The sequence below is a fragment of the Capra hircus genome, chromosome 13, assembly GCF_001704415.2.
Source record: "Capra hircus breed San Clemente chromosome 13, ASM170441v1, whole genome shotgun sequence".
NCBI classification, from domain to species: domain Eukaryota; kingdom Metazoa; phylum Chordata; class Mammalia; order Artiodactyla; family Bovidae; genus Capra; species Capra hircus.
The window spans coordinates 31923671-31945695 of NC_030820.1; the positions used below are offsets into that span (position 1 = coordinate 31923671).

At 39.4% G+C, this 22025-nt stretch overlaps 1 protein-coding gene across 3 annotated transcripts in view; it reads left to right on the top strand.

The window, feature by feature from the left end:
- Positions 1 to 22025, top strand: part of CACNB2 (calcium voltage-gated channel auxiliary subunit beta 2) — a 421050-nt gene that overhangs the window by 8006 nt on the left and 391019 nt on the right. For all 3 annotated transcript variants that reach the window (XM_018057157.1, XM_018057159.1, XM_018057158.1), the window contains exon 2: positions 5361 to 5453. In XM_018057157.1, coding sequence (XP_017912646.1) covers positions 5361 to 5453 — 93 coding nt within the window. The remainder of the gene's footprint in view (positions 1 to 5360; positions 5454 to 22025) is intronic.

The following is a 22025-nucleotide window of genomic DNA, read 5'->3' on the forward strand; positions in this document are numbered from 1 at the left end:
AGTTTCATTCCTTTTTATGTCTGAATAGTCGTCCCTGGTAGATATGTGCCATATCTTCTTCTTTACCCATTGACCTGCCCATGGACATTTAGGTTGCTTCCATGTTCTGGCTGTTGTAAATTGTGCTGCAATGCACATTGAGGTGCATGTGTCTTTTTTAATAATGGGTCTTTTTCAGGGTATGTTCCTAGTAATGGGACTGCTGGGTCACATGGTAGTTCTATTTTTAATTTTTTAAAGAACCTGCATACTGTTCTCCATAGTGGCTGCATCAACGTACATTCCCACCAACAGTGTTGGAGGGTCCCCTTTGCGCCACACCCTCTCCGTTTATTGTTCGTGGATTTTCCGTTGATGGCCATTCTGACCAGTGTGAGGGGATACACTATTGTACTTTTGATCTGCATTTCTGTAATAATGAGTGATGTTGTACACAGTTTTCTTTTTTTCCTATGTGCTGTGGTTGACGTCGCTGGTTTTATTAAGCTACGTGCGTGCTCTGTGGTGTCCGACTCTTTGTGACCCCATGGACTGTAGCCCGCCAGGCTCCTCTGTCCATGGGATTTCCCAGGCAAGAATACTGAAGTGGGTTGCCATTTCCTTCTCCTTATTAAGCTAATATAACTATTAATAAGAGGCAGTGAGTGGACATTAGTGACTTTTAGACTGTAGGGATGTATCCTAGAGAGTATTATGGGTTACACTTGGCACTCTTGACAGCCCGGCCGTGTTCTCTTCCTTTACATCCTGAAAATCTATTAATCATTTCATATATTCAATAGCAGATGTTTAGATACTTAGTGTTGCTAAAAAAAATTTAGAAACCCCATTGCTCATAAAAGTAGCTGCATTTGAAGTAGCCAGTTAAGAAAACTATACTTCTTTTCCAAGTTTAGGCAGCTACATATTTGAATACTTATTCTTTCCTGTCTTTTACCATTTGGGTGAGGGTTGGCCTTCAGTTTTTTTTTTTTTTTTTTAATTCCTTCATCTGAAACAGTCTGATCCTCATTTTCCAGAATTTTGAATAACTTATATAGATGACATTTTAGTAAGTTAGACTCAATTTTAAATGTGTATGGAACTTAATGTAGCTTCATTTGGGAATGGTAGTATTAATTTTCACTAACCTTTTTAAAAGCATGTAAAGATGGACTATTAGCTTTGCAAAAGTTGCTTTAATTATTTTCTTCTTCATCCTGGATATTGTTATAGGAAACAACTCATTATTGAAGCATCACTCAACAGTTGCATTTTTTTAAAAAGGAGATTATAAGAGAGAAAGTACTGCTGAAATTAGTAAATAAAAGTGTAATTAAGCATATCTATTTTGACTTTTAGTAAACATATATAATGAATAAGAACTTGCTTTAACACTGTTAAGCAGAAACACTTTGAATAAATCATCCCTCATACATTTAAGTGATTGAAGGAAAAGATTTTTTCTCAATACTATCACCAGGGGACTTTCCTGATGGTCCGGTGGTTAAGACTCCACACTTCTAGTGCAGAGGACGTGGGTTTGATTCCTAGCCAGGGAACTAACGTCTCACATGTCGTATGGCCAAAAAAATAAAAATAAATTATCACCAGTTTGTGTGCAATTCAGTATGCCATCTTTTTTTAAGTGTATCAGCTGTATCTTAGTACAGTTGAAACCTATAATAATCCAACTTGGACACATGGCATTTGTAGCTAAGTACACCTGAAATAATGTTTATGAACAGTGTCCCCAGGGGCCAGGAAAAATTAAAATGACTTTTTAAACGTGTTTCATTTTTTGCAGAGAACAGCAGCCTCCCCTGGGAGTGGCTGTCTTAAATATTGTGTGGTTCTCACAGTGCCTGCTGGGCAGTGTGAGCAGCCATGAAAAAAGCTTATACTCCAAAGCAGCTGAATAGTAAAAACATATTTATCATTAAAAATCCAAAATAAATGATAACGGTATGACTTCAAAGCAGCTTTTTCCACCCATGTCCAAACGATGCTGTTGGGACACGAACAGCATTTGGGATGATAGAATATTTTGTTTTTATTCTCAAAGATAATTTATACTCCAAATGAAGCTACATAGTAAATTTAACATAGACCTGCCCTCACCTTTCCTCAAGGAAATATGTTAGGCTTTAAAACTGCTTTCAAGGTAATAAGTATTTTACCACATGGAATAATATAAAAAAATTATTTTTTAATTTTAAGGAGACTTTCAAACTTTCACATTGCTAGGCCTTGGAAGACACTTCTGTGCGGACCTTTCCGTAATAGTTGGAAAAGGAAGAACATTGTTGAAAGAATGTTATTTTTCAACAGTTTACTGCATAATGTTTACAAAAGTAAGAAGAATATGCTGTTACGTGAAGAGAACCTTGTATTATGAAAGCCCAGCCTAGATTGTCTTTCCTTTTATGAAGTCGAGAGTTAATTAAATGCCATGGAAACACATTTGTATTATATAAATCCCTTCAGTACTTGGAAGAGAACAAACATATTTAAGGCAAATTTTTGCTTTAAAATTATACCACCCCTCTCACTGATTGCAAATTCATCTAAATTACTCATAACACAAATGTTTGTAAGAGATTTCAGCTTGCCTAAGTGCTATGTATATTATGGTTTATATTTCTATTTTAATGAAAACCATATGAATGTGTAAAATATAACAAAAGTAGCATTTTCAAAACCCGAACATGGTGATTTTAAAAAAGCAAATTTTGTTAATTCTGATCATCCAATGAAGTCTCTGTGGGCCTTCTAAACACATAATACATTTTAGCCCAATTTTTCTCCACCCTTGTCACCCTAATGTGGGTGTCACATTTTATAATATTATTTTGAGCCCTTATCATGTGCTAGGTCTTACAGTAAATGTTATAAATACATTGCTTCATTTAATACCTAAAACCACCTAGAAGGTAAGTCTTACTATTTTAAGGATGAGAAGACTGAGGTTTAGAGAGGTTAAGAAACTTGCTCAAGGTCTTCAGGATCCCTGCCTGTGTATATTTACCTGTAAAGCTTAGTGCTGAGATATTTTTTACTTATATTTTAATCTGTGATTTTCTCAGTACCTTTATTCCTGTCTAGAATTAACCATAGATGAATGTATAGTTTATTTTTAGTGCTCTGAAAGTAAGCTGTAGATATAGTTTAAAAAAAAAAAAAAGTTCATTTGTAGGTTTGTGCTTGGCTTTATCCTACTACTGAGACAAACTGTCTTACCTTTAACATCCTGTTCTTAAATGCTTACTACTGCTACTTATTATTACAATTCCATAAAATTTATTTTTCTTGCCTTCCCAGCAGAATAATTGAGTGATTAAAAAGCAGGCTTTTGAGATGAACAAGATCCTGCTGTATAGCACAGGGAACCATCTTCAATATACTGTGATAAACCATCATAGAAAAGAATATAAAAAATAATATATATATATGTGTGTGTGTATATATATATATACACACATATATAACTGAGTCACTTTGCTGTACAGCAGAAAGTAACACAGCATTGTAAATCAACTATATTTCAATAAAATTAAAAAAAAAATAAACTGGTGAAAACCATGCTTTTCCAGAACAGTTCCTCAGAGCTGTCTGAGAAGCTGTCTTTCAGGCTATAGTTCTCAGCGGCTCAAATAAAACTCTTTTCTATTCCTATTAACAAAAGAACAAGCTTTTCACATCATATTCAAACATTACAACAATGGGCCAGAAAAATTGTACAAAATGTTTTAATTTCATGTAATTCCCTACCACTTCCATAGCTCTTTCGACATCTCCCCAAACCAATCTCTAAATCCATACAATATGAAGAATTGACACTGGGCTTCATTCATATTTCATCTAGATTGATCAACCTATACTAATCTATCTATATGTAAAGGTAGTCAGAATTTATATTGTAAAGGTTCCTGAACCATCATGTGTAAGGACCACACCAATATAGGAATACCTGTGGAATTACAAATTAAAACATGAAAGGAACCAAAAAGGGGCTGTTCAGCACTGCTGGGAAACAGTATTTCATTATGCTTTCGAACCAAGGTGCTGGAGAAGACTCTTGAGAGTCCCTTGGACAGCAAGGAGATCAAACCAGTCAATCCTAATGGAAATCAACCCTGAATATTCATTGGAAGGACTGATCCCGAAGCTGAAGCTCCAATAATTTGGCCACCTGATGTGAAGAGCTGACTCACTGGAAAAGACCCCGATGCTGGGAAAGATTGAGGATAGGAGAAGGGGGCGACAAAGGACGAGTTGGTTGGATGGCATCATCGACTCTATGAACATAAGTTTGAGCAAACTCCGGGAGATAGTGGAGGACAGAGGAGCCTGGCATGCTGCAGTCCGTGGGGTCACAAACAGTCAGACGTAACTGAGTGACTGACCAGCAACAGCTGCATTCATCTCTCTGAAGGGTTTTGACAAGTTGCTTTCCTCTCACAGTAATTTTGCCCCAGTCCCTCCTACACGTAAATGTTTATTTTTTAAAATGTATTATCTTTAGTGGCCTCTGCCTCTTGACCAGAGATATGCTAACAGAGCTTAAATTATTTTAATTCGACAGTTGTTGTAGTTGTTTAGTCACTAAGTCATGACCAACCCTTTTGTGACGCCATGGACTTGCAGCCGGCCAGGCTCCTCTGTCCGTGGGCTTTCTCGGGGAAGAATACTGGAGTGGGCTGCCATTTCTTTCTCTAGACTATCTTGCCAACCCAGGGACTGAACTTGCATCTCCTGCATTGGCAGGCAGATTCTTTACCACTGAGCCATCAGGGAAGCCCAATTCACCACTATGAAATGCTTTCTCTAGAACCCTCTCCTCCCTATAAAGTCACTGATTTGAAATAAATATTTGTGATTCCACCAATCACTTTTAAAAAAACGTTATTTTATTGAACTATAGTTGACTTACAATGTTGTGTTAATTTCTGCTATACAGCAAAGTGATTTAGTTATGTACATATATACATTCTTTTTCATCTTTTCTATTATGTTGAATACAGGATGTTGAATATAGTTCCCTGTGCTGTGCAGTAGGACCTTGTCATTTATTCATCCTGTATATGAGTTTGCATCTGCTAACCCCAGATTCTCACTCCATTTTCTCCCCAACCTGCCTCCCTGGGCAACCGCAAGTCTGTTCTCTCTGTGAGTCTGTTTCATAGACATGTTCATTTGTGTCATATTTTAGATTCCACATATAAGTGGAATATGTTTGGTCTCCAATAACTTTTTAATCATGCTCATGTGATGGCAATTTATCCCTTGTCTTGATCTAGAACATTTTCTGGACATAGGTCTAGATTCCTGTGTGAGGGTCTAATAATAATCTCATTTGTCTTTGGTTTTCTTTTTTGTAGTCATATGGAAAAGGAGCCAGAAGGAAAAACAGATTTAAAGGATCCGATGGGAGCACTTCTTCTGACACTACCTCAAATAGCTTCGTTCGTCAGGTAAAGGAGCTTTTTAATTCACAGTTTGAAGAAGTCTATGAAAATGAATTCAGTTTTGTTTTTTTAAGAGGTGGTTTTAACAGTGTCATCCCTGTGATTTATATAGTCTTATTGTACTTACTTTTAATTGAAGTGATATTGTTCCATTGAATGTCACAGTCATTTGTTGTTCAGTCACTAAGTCACATCTGACTCTTTGTGACCCCACGAACTGCACCACACCAGGCTTCCTTGTCCTTCATAATCTCTCAGAGTTGGCTCAAACTCATATCCATTGAGTCTGTGATGCTATCTAACCATCTCATCCTTTGTCGCCCCCTTCTCCTCTTGCCTTCAGTCTTTCCCAGCTTCAGGGTCTTTTCCAGTGAGTCAGTGCTTCACATCAGGTGGCCAAAATATTGGCGCTTCTTAATTGATATATTTAAATTTTAAGTGAGACTGTACGTCGTAATTACATTCTTTCCCAGCACGTTGGAGAAAGAGAAATGCAAACTTCATTACAAAGGATTTCTTCATAACAGAGTGAACTCCTATAGAAATGATTCCAGGTTTGGGGGTTCATTGGGGAAGTGAAAGTGGTGGTAGGGGTTGGGGGTGGCAGGCATCCATACCGCCTGCTCTGAGTTGAGATAAGGGTGTTCCTCCAGCTGGAGATTTTTTCTTCCCATCTGGGGCTTGGCTTGGAAAAGAGATTAGCCCTGCTCTTGAAAAGGCCGAGGGTACTGAGGTCAAATAGAGCACAGGGTATCCTGGAGTCGTAATTGAAACTGCCTTTGGAGACAAAGCCTTTGTCTCAGTTCACGTGGATTCTTGCTCAGGAGTTTGGGACTGCCCCCTAAGCAGTGTCAGGATCCCTAACATCAAAACACTCTTGTCCTCGGTTACAGAAAGAACTTTCATTCCCAGAGAAAGAGCAGAGGCAACCAGATCTCTGAGGACAATAGGTTACAGGTGAGGCTAAAGTCTCATCAGATATAGGTGCAGGAGCATCTTAAGCTGATGCTTGTCAGTGGCAGGGGAAATGTGGGAGGAGCTTGCTAGGGTGACTCTGCTCTCCCGGCACAAGGACCGCCCTTTTAGTTAGGCTCATAAATCATCTCTTGTCTGTGAGATCTCACTCCTGGAGATGACTGGCCGCCACGAGCGCTGCACCATCTCTGCTGGAAAGGAAACCATCTCCTCACCACTTTTCGGGTCCTTTCCCCTTGTCTTTCCCCCAAGTTAGTTAGCACCTGTTCAGCCCAAACATGTTGACCTGTTGCGTTCATGGGGACTTTGTTTTTGGCTGGTCGCTGCCTCCTTCCACTTTTCCGACACAGATAAAGGATGACCCGAGTTCAGCCATCCACTCCCTGCATCAAAGGCACCAACGGTAAGTCTGAGTAACCTCAGTAACTTTCCAGGCAACTGGAAAAACTTTGGTTCTGGTCTCTGCAACCTGGGATATATTTTGGTTGCAGGAAGTTAGAAAAAGAGAGCTGTTTAAGAAGGAGTGGAACTTTTGTGGCTCAGAGACATTGAGAAAGGAAGATGAAGCTACGTGAGGGGCCACATTCTGATGGTGGCAGAGTTGCTGGGCAGGGTGTGATGGGCACTAAGGGGGTGTGTGTTGGCTTGATGTTGTCGTGGGCAGAATTCAGGTGTTCTGGGTCTGAGTGGAGAGCCTCAATCTTGGCTTAGGTGAGCCCCTTAAAGGAAAATCACCCAAGGCCTTTCCCATTTCAAGCCTCCATATTTATTCTGCCTTTGGGACTGGGAGATTGACCCTGGAGGGCTAGAATCCACACTCTGAGTAATCATCTCAAGACTGAAGACTGAAGGATCTGAAGCAGAAAGAAATAAGCTTCTTAGGAAACAGAGGCTGCAGCAAAGCCCTGCGGAGTGACAGGTAGCTGGTCAAAATTGCACGGAAAGAAAAACTGCAGTGTTTCTAGTGAGCAAAGATACTGTGATAGAAATAAATTGGGACTCATTGAACTCTAAAAATGTCTTTTTAAGACAGTTGTTGGGCACCATTTTCCATTTGTCCCTTTGACTCTGAATTCTCCTTTCATGAAGTTTTGGTAACTTAATCCATAGGGATTGCTACACTGCATATAGTAACTGGACTTTGTTTTTCCTTCCGATAACTTCCTTTTGCATTGTGTTCTTGGTGATATATGAGATTGTGTGCATGAAACAGTTATAAATGGTAAAGAGAGCTACCGAGTGACTTAGTATTAATTTAAATATATATTGCCAAAGCACCGCATGTAAGCAGATTGGAAAAAAGACTATCCTAAAAGTTTGTCTCCTTGAAATAAAGGTTTAGCTCTTTGAATCTCAGTGTAATGAGGTGCTTGCTGTGACCTAGATTTGGGGTATAATTATATAGGCATCATGAACCCCAAGGTGCCCCGTTGATCCTGTCACAGAAGGATAACCAGGATCTTTGGCAAGAATGCTGAGTCAGGCACTATATTTTTCCTTGGATAATTTATTCTCTATTCCATTAGAATCACGTTCATATTTTGCGACAATTTGAAAATAAGCATAAGTCACCCTGGCATTACTAAATATTTAATAGATTAAAGTTTCACTGGAGGATTTGCAGAAATGCGGGGTAGGTGGTAACAATAAGTATGTGTTATGTTAAATCATTTGAAAGTACTCCTTTTCAATGTTTCCTTCTTATCATGTGTAGTTGTTCTGTTAAACAGGTGACCCGTATCTATATTCATTACTTGTCTGTGGCAAGAGTTCGTGTATAATCGGTATTGGAATGGTGTATTGTCAATAAAACCAGGTTCTATTTAAAAATATAATTAGGTTTTTTCCCTGTCCTTGAATTAAAAATAATTTCCATGTAATTTTGAGAACCTTGGATTTAAACATTTTCACAAACTGTATATGATGAAGACTTTAAAGTACTTGGGAAACACCTGGTACTTTGAGGTGGTCTTAAAGATAATGAGATTTAAATATTTTAGAGGTTGAAAATGTGAACATTTTTCATAAAGAAAAGGATTCTTTTTTTTTTTTTAATTGAGAGTGTCAGAGAGTTTATTATAGATTGAATTGGGAACCCTCCCAGAGTTCATAGGTTGAAGCCCTAATTGCCGATGTGACTGTACTTGGCAGTTAAGGTAGTAAAGAGGTAATTAAGGAAGGCAATGGCACCCACTCCAGTACTCTTGCCTGCAAAATCCCATGGACGGAGGAGCCTGGTAGGCTGCAGTCCATGGGATCGCTATGAGTTGGACACGACTGAGCGACTTCACTTTCACTTTTCACTTTCATGTATTAGAGAAGGAAATGGCAACCCACTGCAGTGTTCTTGCCTGGAGAATCCCAGGGACGGGGGAGCCTGGTGGGGTGCCATCTATGGGGTCGCACAGAGTTGGACACGACTGAAGCGACTTAGCAGCAGCAGCAGCAGCAGAGGTCATAAGAGTGGGGACCTAATCTGATGCCCCTGTAAAGAAGATGCCCCAAGAATGTGCGTGCACAAGAAATAGGCCATTGAGAGGACAGTGGGGAGAAGGTAGGTGTCCCTGAGCCAAAAAGAGAGATCTCAGCAGCCAACAACCCTGCCAGAACCATGACCTTGAACTTCCAGCCTCCAGACTGTGAGAAAATACATTTCTGTTGTTCTGTTATGGCAGCCCTAGTAAATTAATACAATTATCTACATATGTAGACAGTTGGGCTTGAAAATAGATCTATTTTTTTCTTTAAAAAATATTATTTTTAATTTTAATTAATTTTAAAAGGTTTTTAAAAATAACTGTAAAAGGCTTATTTTTAACTTTAAAAATTTTAATGTTTAAACATTCTTGGGAATTCCCTGGCAGTCCATGGTTAGTACTCAGCATTTTCATTGCTGAGGAACTAGGTTCAATCCCTGGTTCAAGAACAAAGATCCCACAAGCTGAATGGTGCAGCCAAAACAAAAATTTAAATTAAAAAGATAATAAGCATTCTTATTGATATGTAACATATATACTGAAAAATACACAAATTGTAAGTGTTCAGTCTGAGATCTCACAAAGTGAACCAGCTGCCAGGTCAAGAAATAGGTATCAGTATTACTAGCATCCAAGATGCCCCCTTTGACCTCTATGAGTAATTCTTCCTTCATGCTAAAGGTAAGCAAACATTGTCCCTCCTTCTGAGACCATAATTCACTTGGCCTCTTTGTGGATTTTGTATAAATGGAGTTATTTTCTGACTAAATTCTTTCATTCGACCTTAGCATTGTTATATTCATCTATGTTGTATGTTTCAATAACTGGCTCATTTTCCTTGCTGTATAGTATTTCATTGTGTGAACATGCCACAATTGGTTTATCTCCCCTGCTGTTGCTGGACTTCGAGTGATTTCCAGTTGGGGTTATTGAGAGCCATGCTGTGACATGCATTCCTGTATCTTCCTGTGATCTTATATGTGAATACATTGTTGTTCATTGAATAGACTGCTGGGTTATATGTGCAGCTCGAGTAAATACTGCAGGACGTTTATCCAAAGGGATGAACCAGTTTGCACTCGCTCAAGCAGTGGAGGACAGTATTTGTTGTTTCATAGTTTCACCCACACTTGGTATTGTCAATGATTTTTCATTTCAGTCATTCTTACAACAGACAGAGCAGTCGTAGCTCATTGTGGTATTAATATCCATGTCCTTGGTAACAAAGCCACAGCTTACCTGGGGCTGGATCTGGGGTGAATTGTGTGATATAAATATGTGTCATTGTGTGGCATATGCTTGTAAATGTATGAAGAAGTGAAGTCGCTCAGTCCTGTCTGACTCTTTGCAACCCCATGGACTATAGTCTACCAGGCTCCTCTGTCCATGGAATTTTCCAGGCAAGAATACTGGAGTGGGTTGCCATTTCCTTCTCCAGGGGCTCTTCCCAACCCAGGAATCGAACCCAGGTCTCCTGCATTGTAGGCAGACACTTTTACCATCTGAGCCACTAGGGAAGTCTGTAATTTATAATACATATTACATATATAAATGTATATGTAATATGTATTATAAAATATATAAATATATATATATATAAATTTAGAATCTGAACAATCATATGAGAGTATTTTGTTACTCTCTATGGTAAATGGCCCATTAGTCATTGTAATCAGGCCTATTTGTTGGAAAATTAAAAATAGCTATTTGTTGGAAAATTAGAACTATTGGTTGGAATATGTTGGAACATATTGAAATATGTTAGAAGATGAGAAGGAAAGAAGGCTACAAGTAGAAAGGTAAAAGCATGGTTTCTTTTCCCAAACTTTAAGTTGTATATTTCTGACCATCATGTGTTTGTGTTGCTCTAAGTAATTCTTTCAGCTTCCCTCATAGCTCGGTTGGTAAAGAATCTGCCTGCAATGCAGGAGGCCCGGGTTCGATTCCTGGGTTAGAAAGATGCCCTGGAGAAGGAACTGGCAACCTACTCAAGTATTCTTGCCTAGAGAGTCCCTAAGGACAGAAGAGGCTGGCAGGCTACAGTCCGCAAGAGTCGGACACGACTTAGTGACTAAACCACCACCAAATAATTCTTTGAGAAGGTTCATTAGTCTTAAGGAGCGATTGCTTATAGGTATGTTTCTACTTTAGGTCCACAAACAGGATAGCAGCTACTGTAAAAGAACTTTTCTTTTCTAGATCAGAACACCATTGTGTTGGTTGACCAGTTCACCCTAAGCTAACCAAATAACGCAGCTTCTGGTTCTTCAAAATCATCGACCTATTTAAAGTCCATGATATTCCAAAGATGGGGATGAGAGGCTCTTTCCCTCATGAACTTAGTTCATTTCTCCCAGGACATGGTTTCCATGCTGAAGCTCAGGGAAGGGTCTGAGTTCTGATCAGTGAGTATCACTGTTCACTGAGGTTCACATCACAGTCGTGGTCCACACAGATTGTTGGCTGTGTGTGAGACTGATATCAGTGGGGCTTCCCATGGGCTGTGTAAGGTTCTACTCAGTGTAAGGTTGTTGCGAAGTAGCAGCCTAGATGACCTTGGATATCGTATATTTCAAAGATTGAACTCCTTTTCGGAAACTGCAAGGAGGAACATCAATTAGAAGGAAAGTTAGCTGTGGTTGATCTGTTTGCTTTTTCAGTCTCATTCCTGTGTATTGTACTTAAAATGTTACCGAGATGCAAGATAGTTTCACTACGCACTGAACTTAGAATTTCCATAGTTCTATGTTATATAAATTATGATGGTAGCAAATTTATATCAAAGGTTTTTCTTCAAGAAGAAGATTCATTTTTATTGTCAGTTTGACTTTCTTTGTAAATAGGTATGGGCATGGGAGATAGGCTAAACATTTATAGAAAATGCCAGCGAAGGTATTTTTGACTAGTTAGAATTCACCCCTAGATATGATTAGCTTACTTCTTGGGAACTTTAACACATGTAAAAAAGTATGATGGTAACTAGGTGAAATGAGGCAGGAAGAGAAGTTTTTTAAAATGGAGGAGCTTAGATGCTCAGATGTGGGTCTGCCATTTCAGAGGTCATTTGTGTTAGTATGTGGTGCATAATTAATGCTCTGTGTCAAAGTACCTGCTGTTTATAGCCTACTTTTGGAAAAAGTACTTTCTGTAATTTACAGGGAAGGTATTTTGTATCTTCCTTCTACAACGGATGGTGCATCTGCAGTCTAGTTTCATCTTCCCACTGACTAGAACCCATGTTTGCGTGGCAGATTTTCCAAGTTTGTATGGAAAGATGTTTAGTGTTATAGGATACAGATGTTCTTGCTTCACAAGTGCCATACCAGCCTTTTAAAAAGTGAGTTTATACCAACCTGGACATTTGTTTCAATAAATTTTTGATATTCATTTTAAAAAAGAGAGAAGCAGGATGGTGATAAGAGCCTGGGCTCTGAAGCCAGTCTGAGTCTGGATTCTGCCTCTGTTACTTACTAGCTGGCCCTTGGACTAGTGGCTTCATTTCTGGGTACTCAGCATCCTCATCTGGGAAATAGTGGCCGCATCAAAAGCTGGTTGCAAGGATCACATGAGTGAAAACTGGTAAATTGCTTAGAACGGTACCTGCTGTCTAGTTAATACTGTTTGGTTGTTGTTCAGTCACTAAGTCATGACTGTTTGTGACTCCATGGACTGCAGCACACCAGGCTCCTCTGTCCTCCACTGTTGCCCAGGATTTGTTCAAATTCACGTCCATAGAGTCAGTGATGCTATCTAACCATCTTGTCCTCTGCCACCCTTTTCTCCTTTTGCCTTCAATCTTTCTCAGCATCAGGGTCTTTTCCAGTGAGTTGGCTCTTTGCTCAGTGAGGTGGCCAAAGGATTGGAGTTTCAGCTTCAGCATCAGTCCTTCCAGTGAATGTTCAGGGTTGATTTCCATTAGGATTGATTGGTTTGATCTCCTTGCTGTCCAAGGGACTCTCAAGAGTCTTCTCCAGCACCATACTTCGAAAGCATCAATTCTTTGGTGCTCGGCCTTCTTTATGAAATACTATTTAAGAGTTTATTGTTCTTACTTATAAACACTATTCCATATTTAGAACATTAGTTAAAAACCTGAGTAAGAAATAGACCGTGGCAGAGGAAATGATAATGGTTGTTGACTGTTATGGTTATTTACCATATATTCTATCTATAGCTCCATTTTACAAATGAGACAAATAAGACCCAGAGAGGTAACTCATCCACAGTCACATGACAAGTAAGATTGGAATCCAGGGGGCTGATTCTGCATCTGTGCTGTCACTGATGATGCTACACTCCTTTGTAACAAAGGTCAAAATGAAAATCAGTTGCAAGTGCTTCCTTCTTTCAACCAAAGACGTGGAGAAAGATTCCTACCAGTTTTTTTAGGATGAATCCAAAGGTATTCTCTTAACTTCCTTCCTTATAGGAAGGTGAGGATGTCACTAGCATTGTCAGTTTTCCCTAGCATCATGATTTTAAAAAGAAGACAGTAAGTGTTATTTACCTCTTCTTTCCTCAAAAGTTGCTCAGATTCCCAGTTGGTGTCACCATTTTTGCAGACTGTCACTCTTACTGATCCCTGAGAAGTATGATTGGAAGAGTGGCTATTTTTTCCTTCCTACTACGAAAGTCACAGAAACAGGCACTTTTTGGAATTGTGAAAGTCCATTTTTTTCCCTCAGTTTTTGAAAAGATAAATTTGAAAATGAACTCAACTCTGAATCACCTGCCATTGGTTTTGAGGTTTAACTGAGGCTGATGTTAGCCCATAAATCATTCTTACTGTGAATCTGGGTAAAGTTAGACACGTATACAGCACCTGGGTTTAACATCAGACTCTTAAAAAAAATTTTTTTTTGGTTCATTAGGGCCTGTGCTTTGTGAATAGGCACTTTAATTTTAATTTACTAAGGGGTGAAAAGTGTTAAACATGACTTAAAGGCACCATAATTAGAATTAATGAAGATTCTTGCTCAGAGTGTTCATGTCCTAAAAGTTATTTAATATATTAAGCTGTGGTTATCTTGGATTTATTATTAAGATAATTAAGTTATCCAGGCTGTCTTTGATTATAGTATAAACTCTTTGTACTCTTTGGCTGTGTGCTGTGAACAGATCCATCAATAAGAGAACTTCATTTCTCATAATAATAAACCTGGAAAAGCTACAGTTGTTAAAATCCTTTGCATTTTGTGCCCAGCATAAATTTATAGTTGATGATGATAATTAAGTTTTCATAAAAATTGGCTGTTTCCTCCCAACTTAATCTAAAGAAAGGAAAAAAAAATCTGAGTTCTGTTGTCAGAGATGGAGAGGGAGAGAGAAGAGTAGAGCTGGTCATTTATTTTTACATCAGTACCTAAGCAAGTAAATTAATTTACTGGAAGAAAAATAGGAGGGTAGAAGCAGCAAGGCCTGCTGGCATTGAAGGATAGAACATTTGTGCTGTTCTTTTTAGGAGATTGTGCAAGAATGGCTAACTGTATAAATTATTGGATTCTGCCAAGGTCAGGAGGAACTATGTACATCTGCAAGGAAGTGCTAGTCATCAAAGTGAAAAGCAGCTTGTGAGGGGTGGAACTGCTTCTTCAGTCCCATTACTTCTCTCTTCTATCCTCTTCTCTTCTTCCTCTCTTGATAATTCTTCATTTTCTTAAAGACATGTTCTCCCTGGCTATGTTTATGTACCTGGCAGTATTCCTAGGATGAACACCAAATGATAAGGGGATAACTGCCAGCTAGCTTTATTTTAATGATCCCTCAGCCTGGCAGCTTTCATTCGGGGCTCAGGGTACCCCATCCTCCGAACTATCGGCTGTACTCTGCCAAATGTATCCAGGACTCACCAGCTCTTCCCATCTAATTTTGATAGGCCACCCTAGAATACCAACTGGGCTTCCCTGGTGGCTGAGATGGTAAAGAATCTGCCTGCAACGCAGGAGACCTGGGTTCAATCCCTGGGTTGGGAAGATCCCTTGGAAAAGGGAATGGCTACCCACTCCAGTATTCTTGCCTGGAGACTTCCATGGGTAGAGGAACCGGGTGGGCTATAGTCCATAGGGTCACAAAGAGTTGAACACAACTGAGTGACTAACGCACACAAGAGTACCAACTAGAGTCCTTTGTGCAGAAAGTTGAACCTTAGAAATCAACAAGTATCCTTGCACTTCGTAAGAAGCATCATTATTTGGAGGGAGTGGGTAGGAGGAGGTTCAAGGGGAAGAACTTTGCAACTAATCTTGGATTTTGCTCATTAACCTGTGTATGCTGCAACTGTCAGGAAGTAATCCTGTCTCGTATAAGGGCTTCCAGGATACAAATCAGGATGACAAAATGGAATGAACCACACATTTAACAGAAGGTTGCATGACGCTTTTCGGAACACGGTATTCTAAACACATTCCATTGCTTTCCAGTACCATGTTCTTGGAGCTGCTATTTTAGACCTTTTCTTCGTTCCGATTGGCTTTAAATATGAATGATTAATCACAGAGACACACAGTCTATTTTTTAGTTTTGTTTTGCAGAAGACAGATTAAACTGTGATAATGATTACAGACTCCAGGCCTGTGTGGACTGATATGTTTAAGGTTGGGTAAATCTCTCAGCCCTGAAATACTGGCTTGTTGCCGTGTTAGGCTGTATTCATCACAAACAAAACTATAAATAATAATGCAGTAGATTTATTGCCACTGTGATTTCCTGTAAATGTCTTTATATCTTATTAAGCATTCATTTAGATTTTGTGAATGGCAGAATTGGTTCTAAGTTCTCTTAAGAACTCTTCATAAATACGGCAGTATAAAAATATTGAGCCTTAAAAAATGTTCGCTGTCCTTTCCATGGTATATGCCTTTAGGTTACTGAGAATGCTGTACATTTTTCTTTGAGTTGACATAAGTAATTTAGAAAGTATTTTTTAAAGTTTGATTTTGCACTTCAGCAAATCACTAGCCTTAACGTGTCTTTTTAAAAATTTTATTTTGAATTAGAGGATGATTGATGTACAATATGGTATTGGTTTCTGCCATACATCAGCATGAATCAGCCACAGGTATACATATGTTCCCTCCCTCTTGAACCTCCCTCCCATCTGCACCCATCCCACTCCTCTAGGTAGTCACAAAGCACCAGATTGAGCTCCCTGCGTCATACAGCAAATTCCCACTGGCTGTTTTACATATGGTAATGTATACGTTTCCATGCTACTCTCTCATTCATCCCACCATCTCCTTCCCCCGCTGTGTCCACAGTTCTGTTCTCTGTCTGCATCTCCATTGCTTCCTTGCGAACTGGCTCATCAGTCTTTTTGAAGATACTTTTTGTAGGGGAACAAGGGCATGGTTCTATACCAGTCTTCCTCATTTTCAGTTTGTTTTCATGTATTTGGAACACTTACCCTGTAAACTAGGTATGATTAAGGTTCCTCATTATTAAAATAATTTTGTGGATTGACACAGTTTTTTATCTTTGCCTATCTTTTCCCCACAGAGTTAAAAATATCAGTTTACAACCCAGAATCATTTCTGCAGGTGTTCTGAGACTTTAGACTGAGATACATTTCAAATTATAATATACTTTCCTTTTATGCCCCGTTTTCTTCCATTATTCATCTTCTGCTTGACCAGTCCATGCAAAGTCCTAGCTAAAGTAGCCCCCTAAATTAATTGAGAACATACAAGTGATCTAATATGGAGTAATTAGAATGACTAAGAAAATAGGTTTTCATTAAACAGTGAATTTCCAAGAAGTGTGTGTTTCTGCTGAACCCTGAACTTAAGGAATCATGCTGAAATGGTTAGTTACTTCCCTCCAAGTTAATGATTCACATGTCTCAGGTCTTCACAGGCATCATACCCAAGTCCGGTCCAACCAAGAAATAGTTCTCTTTTCCCTGTTGTGTCTTTCATAGATGTACATATCATCAGCATCTTTGTTCTCTATTGACATGTTTTGAAATCTTCATACCTGATGATTATCAGATGCTAAGTAAATCCTCTTTGAGAGTTTGACTGATGTCTTGAAAATATTTGCAATAGTTTAACAATTACATATTCCCATCTTATCATTTTTCCACATTCGTGACCAAGTGTGTGTCTTTATTGCAAAGACCTGAGATGGAGAAAAGGAACTGACTGCCCCAGCCCTGCCCCAGAGCTTATCACAATGCTTCCTTTCACCCTCTGCTTATTTTAAAGTTTGAGAATAAAGGAGGGGGGGAAAAACAGGAAAATGATTCACTGGGGGAGGGGAGAACTTTTATAGAGTCTTCTATTGACTCGTAATTGTGAGAAAATAGAAAGTTCTTCAGGAGGTCCCTTGCTACTATTTCATCATCTGTGTCATCCCTGTAAGCTAGTCCTGAATTTTAGAGGGTTATTTGACTTAGGGCTTTACATCTCCCTTCATATTTCGTTATGTCTTTGATACACATAGAAAAGAACTAACTTCCGTACCTTCTTATACTTGACATCTGGTGACAGAAGAGTTCAGGAGACAGCCTGACTCTGGACTTCTGACAAGGACACTTGAGCTAGACTGTTTTTCCTCTCCATCCTGAGTGTCTGGGCATTGTGACCTCACCAGTTCCTCTTTCCTGGAAAGTGCTACTTTCTCTGACTCAGGGGTCTTTTTCATGTAGCTGTAACCTTGAGGTTTACTCCCATGGGAAGATTTGTTAATTTCTTTGGCCCAGGTGCTATTTTCTCAAAATCGAAAAATGGCCAACCACTTTTTTTTTAAAGCAACCCTCTCCACCCAAAACAAGCAAGCAAACTTTTCATTTTAAAGAAAAATAACGTGGATAATGTATTCCTTTGCTAGAGCTCTCGTAACAAAGTATTGCACACTGGGTGGCTTAAACAACAGAAATTTGTTGTCTCACAGTTCTGGAGGCTAAGAATCTGAGATCAAGGTGTTGGCAAGGAAGGAAGAAGTTGTTCCAGGCCTCTTTCCTTGGCTTGTAGGTGGCTATCTTCATGTTCACATGGTGTTCTCTCTGTTGTGTGTCTGTCTACAATTCCCGTTTTTATAAGGACATCAATCATACTGGATCAGGGCCCATCCTAACGACCTCATTTTAATTTAATTACCTCTCTAAAGACCCTGTCTCTGAATAAAGTCATATTCTGAGGTGTTGAGGGGCAGGACTTCAACATATGAATTTGGTAGGGACATAATCCAACTTGTAACAGATAGAAACACTTATATAATTAGCTTCATATATAATTTGTTTCCTTATAGCTCGAGTTTTTCACATAATAATAGACTTACACTAAAAAGCACTGACGCCAAAACTGACAGAAAAACATTTTTTTGCTAGAATATTAAAGGAATAAAGAGATGCATTTCCCTCTTTACGTCAATGATTGATGTAGAAATGGAACAACCATGTAGTTTTGCAATCAACCTAATAAAGTAACATCTTAATTATGAACCCACTTTAATTTTCTGTATCATTTCATGAACTTATATTTAGATGATTCAGTTTCTTCAGAGTATAAGATCTCTTCCTAAGACTTTGATCCCTTATCGCCAAGGACATGGCCAATATCTGTAAAATGATAAAAGGCCTGAGGCTTTTAAAGAGTCAGCTTCTCGGTATAACCCAGAATCCAGTGCTCACTTTAGCATACGGGTAGAATGTGTACAAACTGTGGCACATCCACAGTAGATGTTTTCTTTGCACTTAGCTTCATGACAGCCACGAGTACACAGACATAGACATTTATAGATACATGTGTGAGTGTGTGTTCTGTGACCTAAGTTTTCCTTTTACCCTTTGCCTCTCATTTAAAAGCAGCTATATTTTAAAATATAATCTTACACCTAAATCATACGTGTCAAGATTGGAGCTACTATTTTAAAATAATTTCTGTACTTGCATTTCTCACAGTGAATTATTGTTCACTGCATTCTTGCAGTTATGACTTCAAGCTTATAGATGTTTAATACCAAGAAAAATGAGGAATTAACGTCCTCATGTAATCTTTCTCTCTGGCAATTCTAGGGAGAGCTGCAGCAGGGAGAAAAGCCACATGGTGGGCCAGAATGCCCTGTTACGTGTTAGTGACTCGTGGGGAAAAAAAATCAAAGCTCATAGGTCTTCTCTTGCTGATTTATTTGAGGATGCTTACTGGCTTGCCAAGGTGAGGCTTATACAGAAGAACATTATTTACTTTCTTCTAAGTCTGATTTCAAGTGGTGTTCCTTGACTAAGCAGGATGTGTTTAAGGAGTCCAGATGAAATCCCTACGAACGATTTCACAGTCAAGTGTGTTGTTAGGATCGAAGCTGGACGTGAGCATTTTTATTTTTAAATTTATTTGTCTGTGCTGGGTCTTTGTGGCACTCGGGATCTTGCTGCTTCATGTGGGACCTGTCGTCATGGTGCACAGACTCTCTAGTGTGGCACGTGGGATCCAGAGTGCGTGGTCTCAGTTGGGGCCCTCAGGCTTGACTTGTTCCTCGGTGTGTGGGATCCTAGTTCCCCAGCCGGGGACTGAACCCACGTTCCCTGCATTGCAAGGCAAATTTTTAACCACTGGACTGCCAGGGAAGTCCTAGGACATGTGCCTTTTGGAAATGGTTCACAAGGGGTTCTGATGTTCTCTCATGATCAAGTACTATTACCTGAAAGGAATCAAGGGGTCAGAATGGATCATGAAGGAAAAAATTAGGTTGACAGTGACTACTAGGAAAGTGGTAAACCAAGGCATGACTTACTGACAAAGAAATGACCATTCCTGAACTTGTGGTATGTACTATGGTAGAAGAACAGAAGAAGATCCTGTGTGAGCCCTGAATAAGTGATCTTTTATTCTGAATAGTAAGGAGAGAGTGCATCTGAGCATGTATCACCCAAATAGTTTTCAATTTAAAATTTCAATTTCAATTTAACAACAATTTCAAATTGAAATTTTAAGTTAATAATTTGAAATTTCAAAGGTAAGTGTGCAGTGTGTTTCTGAGATGGTAATTACCTTATGTGTGTGGAACCTGGGTGTATGGAGAGACGGATGCAAGGTGAAGTTGGAAGTGAAGGCGTGATCTCGGGGGATCATGGGGTGCAATGGCTTGAAGCAGGCCCTTGTCTTCTTTGAAGAAAGAATTCAGCAAAGAGAGATTGTGAAGCAGGTAGAGCATTTATTAGAACCAAAGTATGTGTGGAAGAACACCCAGGTAGACTCAGTGAGTTATGCACTATAGGAGTGGCTTAAATCACTTATATGGTGGCAGTTTTCTGGGTTCCTTCTGGCCAATTAACTTGCTCCTGCCCATGTTTGATCTGACTCAGGGCCCTCTCCTGTGTCCACGCACATCTTTCAGCCAAGCTGGATTCCAGTGCAAGGGTTTCTGGAAGCTTGGCAGGACACATTATGGGCTGTCACCCCCTTCTCTTCTCTGACCCGTGAGGATCTGTTCTGTGGGCTGTGTGGTCTGGGCGGTCTCCTTGACCTCAAGAGTGAGAAAAATGTGGTTGCCTTATCTTTTTACTCAAGCAGGGCTCTGCTCCTGTTGTATCTTTATCAAGAAGTGCCTGGGACCCAGCTAACTCCTGCCTCAGGAGGGCACCAGACCCCCGTGGCCTCTCTGTCGTGATGGATTTCAGTGTGTTGTCCTGAGGTGTGGAAAGGTTTGCAAGAATTCACTGATGATTTGGCTAATTGGAAAAGCAATCAGTGTCAAAGAAACTATTTGAATAAAGATGGTAGTGATCATTAACGTTTATTGAATGTGACAATGTGCCAGCCACTCTGATAGGCACTTTATTTCATCATTAACACAGCTCACTGAGGTGGGCACCATTAGTACCCCCATTTAAGAGAGGATGAGTTGAGGTTTAGATAGAATAGTAATTTGCTCAAGTTCATACACTTAAAAGTACATGGTATTTATTAAGTCAAATTGGTGTCCTCTTGGAAATGTTTAGGTGTTTGTTGGGCAATGAGAAACTTTAGACAATAGTGATGATGCTCAAAGTCTGGAAGAAAGTGGCATGGCTGTCCTGGGTCATTGGGCTGAAAACAGCAACTATGACTATTGACTAAGGGTGTAAGGCAAGGGGTCCAGTCTCCCGAGCCAGGACTCTGCCAACACTGGACATAGCCTTGGGTCCCAAGGGCTGAGGTGGCCTCAGGGTCCAGCACAATCAAAGACTCAGGAGGGTCATTTGTTTTGTATTGAATGTATATGGAGAGAGAGAAAGGTGTTCACAGTTAGGAAATCTGAGTGGAGGTTATATAGGTATTACTTTAAAAATTTTATTGAAATATAGTTGATTTGTGGTGTTGTGTTTAACTTCTGTACAGTAAAGTGTCTCAGGTATACGTACATACATTCTTTTTCTTTTTTCCATTATGTTTTATCACAGGATGTTAAATATTGTTCTCTGTGCTATACTTCAGGACCTTGTTCCTTGTTGTTTGTTTATTCTCTATATAACTGTTTGCATCTGCTAATCCCAAACTCCCGCTCCATCTCTCCTCCAGCCCCTCCCTCTTGGCAGCCACATGTGTGTTGTCTATGTCTGTGAATCTGTTTCTGTCTCATAAATCAGTTAATTTGTGTCACATTTTAGGTTCTACACGTAAGTGATATCACATGGTATTTGTCTTTCTCTGTTTGACATAACTTCACTTAGTAAGAATCTTCAGGTCCATCCATGTTGTTGCAGTTGGCATTATTTCATTCGTTTTTGTGGCTGAGTAATACTCGTGTGTGTGTGTGTGTGTGTGTGTGTGTGTGTGTGTGTGTGTGTGTGTATACCACATCTTTACTCATTTGTTGATGGACGTTTAGATTGTTTCCATGTCTTGGCTATTGTAAATGATGCTGCTATGAACATTGGGGTGCATTTATCTTCTTGAATTTCACTTTTGTATGGATATATGGCCAGGATTGGGATTGCTGGATCATACGGTAATTTTATTTCAAGGTGTTTTTTTTGAGGAACCTCTATACTGTACTCCATAGTGGTTGTATCAGTTTACATTCCCACCAGTAGTGTTGGAGGATTCCCTTTTTGCCACACCCTTTCCAGCATTTGTTGTTTGTAGGCTTTTTAATGATGGCCATTCTCACCAGTATGAAGTGGGACCTCCTTATGGTTTTGATTTATGCA